Source organism: Pterocles gutturalis, unplaced genomic scaffold, assembly GCF_000699245.1.
Source record: "Pterocles gutturalis isolate BGI_N339 unplaced genomic scaffold, ASM69924v1 scaffold7544, whole genome shotgun sequence".
Lineage (NCBI taxonomy): Eukaryota > Metazoa > Chordata > Aves > Pterocliformes > Pteroclidae > Pterocles > Pterocles gutturalis.
In genome coordinates this window covers 108,085-112,778 of record NW_010128244.1, presented here as the reverse complement: position 1 = coordinate 112,778, position 4,694 = coordinate 108,085, and the positions used below count along the sequence as shown (strand labels likewise).

Sequence of the window (4,694 nt, the reverse complement as noted above, 5' to 3'; positions counted from 1 at the left end):
TCGAGTCCCACCCCCCTGCCATGGGCAGGGACACCTCCCACTAGCCCAGGTTGCTCAAAGCCTCATCCAGCCTGGCCTTGAACCCCTCCAGGGATGGGGCATCCACAGCTTCTCTGGGCAACCTGGGCCACTGCCTCACCACCCACACAGGAAAAAACTTCCTGCTAATATCTCATCTAAATCTCCCCTCTTTCAGCTTAAAACCTTTATCCCTTGTCCTGTCACTACACTCCCAAATAAAGAGTCCCACCCCATCTCTCCTGTAGCCCCCTTTCAGCACTGGAAGCTGCTCTAAGGTCTCCCCGGAGCCTTCTCTTCTCCAGGCTGAACAACCCCAACTCTCTCAGCCTGTCCTCATAGGGGAGGTGAGCATCTCCCACATAACATCTCTCAGAGCAAAACAAGCTTGTTTTATTTTGCTAGTTTGACTAGAACATAATGATTTAGATTAATAATTTAAAGCCATGTTGAACCTGCCTGCAGCAAAACTCTCCCTGGCCTTGGTCTGTCACAAGAAATCATCAGCAGTTGAGTCCTTCACTAAACTGACTGGTGGGGTTTCTGAAGTTAATTTAACTTGCACAGGGATCTCACATAACACCCGCCATTAACCGGCTGCTGTGACTGTCCCACTGGAAAATATGATGAGACGAGGGAACTTTTCTGACTTGTGCTGTTGTCAGCTCTGAAAGTCAAAGGCTTATTTTTTCCCTCTCTCCTGAGGTCAGTATTTAGTTTTATTCTGGGATTCCCACAAGCTCTTTCTTTATGAGAGGAAAGCATGTGCAATGCCAGATATGAAAGGCCAAGTGCTCTGAATCTGGTTTTAATCCTGCTTCCCAAGGGTTTATCCCAATCTCATTAAAATTTTACTGCTCTTGGTGAGTTTAGATTAGGCCCTGAAGGTTGGAACTCTCTGGCTGACCCTTGGGCGTGTTGCTGAGGAGCTCCAGCCTTCCCTTGGGGTGCCGTCCCCTCTGTGCCAAGTGTTGGCATTCCCACCGCTGGGTCTCCTAATAGCAGTACCCAGCTCAGCGCAGGTGGCCTCAGCCCGGCTGCTGGTGCTTCTGCTTTGCCTCCTGGAGTTGCTCCTTGAGCTGTGGTTTGGAAAACATTCAAGGCCTGATTCTCACCATGACCGTTTTTGTACATGGACTGTTCCAAGCTTCTCCATTCCCACGTAGCTGGGATATCTCTGAGTTCTCTCCCCAGTTTAGCGCTAGAGGAAGGTCAACCAGTCACAGCATTCAGCATCTGGGTGATGTGTTTTTATCTGCAAATAAGTTGGATTTTCTACCCTAGTTTCTCTCACAACTGAGAAGTGTTGCTTTGTGGGTTTAGACACATTTTTCTTCTTAAGGAGAAGAAAAGCTCTCTTGGAGCACTTTGAAAATCTCAGCCTTCATTCTGTCTGTCTCCTGCCTGTCTCAATCTGTGCTAACCCAAGCCACCATCTTCCATAATGAAGTGTTAACTTTTGCCTTCAGCTGTTAGCAGATAAAGCGCACCGCCCCACTTCATCCTTCACATCTGCAAAATGTTATTGTCTCCTATTTAAAACCCAGCAGGCTGCTCTTGTTGCCCACTGACAATAGTCAACCTTTTCACATCATCGTTTGTGGGAATTTGAAATTTCAGGTGAATAAGAGGAAATACTAGATAAAAATGTACTTTCTGTTCAATTTCTGTGGCTTTCAGGCTGAAAAAAAAAGGGTTGGGAACTAGGCTGATTTGAATAGCTTTTGAGACAATGAGTTTATAAAAGGACATTTGTTCCTTACTTTATAGGGAAGTGAGAGCCTGGGAACCTACTCCTGGCACACTTCACTTTTTTTCAATTTTGCTGTTTCAGTCCACCAATAACGCTATTTTCTTACTAGTGTCTTACTGCATGTAGAAGATACTTTACAGTGTTAACATCTGCCTCCTTTGATAGCAGGCACTTAGAAACAATTTATGTATTTGGTGAAGAAGACAGGGACTCACAAAAAGGACTTGCTGCCAGCCAGCGAGGGGGAAGGAAGCAGACAGAGAAGAGGGCTGATCTGCCTGATGTGGTTGGGAGGGCTGAGCCAAAGGCTGAGAAATGGAAGATAAATGTGTCCCCCTCCCTGTGCAGCCATCACAGGTTTTCCCAGTTCCTGCTTTGGTTTGTGGGTGTTGAATGAGCAAACCTAGGCGCTGACTCCCTTGTTTGTGACCACCCTCACCACCTATCACAAAACTCCTCCTGCCTTCCTGGGCTTCTGCTTGGCTGCCACATCCTGTCCTCCTTTCCTCCTCCTCCTCTTCCTTGCCAGCTGCCTGCACGAAGGACAGCACATTCCCCATCCCAGAACTCTCCATATAATGCCATTGAACGAAAAACCACTCCTCACTGCTAGGGCAAAGTAACCGTCTCCGTTATCACCCCCAGAGCTCTAACCTTTCCTGCACTGTAACACAATAAACAGCTCTTGTCCTAAATTCCTCCTCGGTTTCCTCACTGCTGTGCCCACGATGTGTAACAGGTCTGTGAAACATCAACTTCTTGTTGCCCTCCTTTGCACTTCTTTTCCTTCCCCTTCACATTATCCATTTTCTCCAGCCTCACCTTGCAGCCCCCTCTCTCCTGCAGGTTCCCCTCTCATCCCACCATGGCTGAGCATTCAGTGGGTCCCCAAAGGCACTGGAGCCACTTCCTCTCCTTTGAGTTGCTTCAACACAAGAGTATTAGGATGGAGAAGTGTCTGTCAGCAGCAGGTTTTAGTGACTGCCCTTTACACCACAGCATCATGCAATCAGCAGCTCTACCAATACACTGTGATTTTTTTTGTCAAACGGATTAGTAGCAAGTGAATAACATGTGGGCAGTACCTTCCAACACCCACGTCTAGCATTCCTCAGGGGTGTTGCACTTCAAAGTGAAGCCGGCATTTATTTTCACTGATTGTTTCTAGCTAAGGTTCATCTGAATCTTGCAAATAGCCATAAAATTGTTGGCAGCTTACATTGCTGCAGTCTCTGAAATATGCCAGCTGCTTCTTTCCAGCTTAGGTTTCTCCTAGCTATGGGCAGAGATGGAGTAGAAGCCAGATTTAGTCCCTGAAGGTCTTTGGGTTTGTGGTTAATGACAGTCAGGCTTTGTGTCCGGATTCGGAGGGATTGGTATCTTTTTTCACATTTTGTTCCTACGCTGCTCTGATTCCAGCCTTCCTGTTCCACACGTGACGTATGAGCAAAACACTTTGGATAATTAGAGGGGATGCTCTTTGGTCTGCCTCATCCCCACCCTTCTGTCCAAAGCAGGGGAGGATGAACCACCTGAAAAAACAGCTCAGTTCCTTCTGCAGCAGCTCAGCTCACCTGGCCTATCATCAGCAAAAGGCTTGTGTCACGACAGAGCTGCACTTGGCTGCAGCTGTACATGTGCTGGGGCTTTTTCTTAAGGCGGGAACTTGGCGCTGAATCTGATGTCCTCTGCACAGATTTTTATATTAAAATGGTCCCAAGTGGTCAGTAGGGTTAAGGGTTGTAACACTACAAGGGCACCTAAGGCTGTGCTCGTTGTGGTATATTTTAAACCCCAATATAGCCACATGTTTTCTTCTGCTGATGAAAGGTCACACTTGCTATGTCAATGTCTCTTTCCAGGTCTGCTGATGTTCGCCATCACACACATCCTGTACTCTTCAGCCTTCGGCATGAAGCCTTTGGACCTCAAAGCCGGCTTGCTGATGGGCCTTGTTTCCAGTTCCTGTTATGCCTTCCTGTACTCCTACCTCTCAGGCCCATTCACCTACCTGGTAGCTGTCTACATCGCCTTGATTGGCTTCATGGGCTGGCGAGCCATCGCTGGCATGCAGCTGTGCAACGACCTCTGGACATGGACCAAGCTCTCGGCCTGCATCGGCGCAATGTTGTTCATGGTGTCGGACCTGACCATTGCACTGAACAAGTTCTGCTTTCCTGTGCCCTACTCGCGCTTCATCATCATGGCTACTTACTACGCAGCCCAAATGCTTATTGCACTGTCGGCTGTGGAAACCAGAGATGAAGAGGACTTCAGGAAGAGGAGCTAGGTGGAGTGCCAGCAGTCTGTGAACCGTGTGGGTTATATCTCAGGTGCTGTAGCTGCATTCACCCCTGAGAGAGATCTCCATTTCTCTAGGCACATTGGTGATGTTGATTTTGCTTCTTTGAAGCGTTACCTTTGGGGCTTTTTTTTTTTCAATGTCTTTCTCTGAATACAGCTTACTTCAGTGTGGAGTCCACATCAGAAAGCTTAGACTGTCCCTGCAGTAGCTACTCATTCAACTTTTCCTCCTCGGAAGTGCTGTACTACTGCATTTTACTTGTTATTCTTGAAACTGATGCTGAATGTCTGGGAAGAGGAGGGCTGGTGGAAAGGAGGGTTGGCCATGCACTGTGACAGAAGCATTGCTTTGAATAGCAGGCAGACAGGCACAGATCTCTACTAAAGTCATAGGTAAAAATTAATTTAACCAATGTTTGTCTCTTTTTGTGCATTACAAACTCAGTACACAAACTAGAGGTATTGCATCTGCTGAAACGAAGCCTGGAGGTAGAGTAAAACCAGCATATCCAGATGAGGGCAGAGCTTTGGAGTCAACAACAGCGTGTGGGGCAGCCCCCAGCAGAACCAGAATGAAAGCAAAACACCAGGCAGAGAGCACAGAGCAAGAGGTGTGCTG

The 4,694-nt window shown here is 47.6% G+C and overlaps 1 protein-coding gene across 1 annotated transcript in view; it reads left to right on the top strand.

The window, feature by feature from the left end:
* TMEM86A (transmembrane protein 86A) overlaps positions 1-4,061 on the top strand; it is a gene marked incomplete at its 5' end in the record, with an annotated part of 5,069 nt that extends 1,008 nt beyond the window's left edge. The window contains one exon of the mRNA XM_010079541.1: positions 3,634-4,061. Coding sequence (XP_010077843.1) covers positions 3,634-4,061 — 428 coding nt within the window. The remainder of the gene's footprint in view (positions 1-3,633) is intronic.
* Between the last annotated feature and the right edge of the window lie 633 nt (positions 4,062-4,694).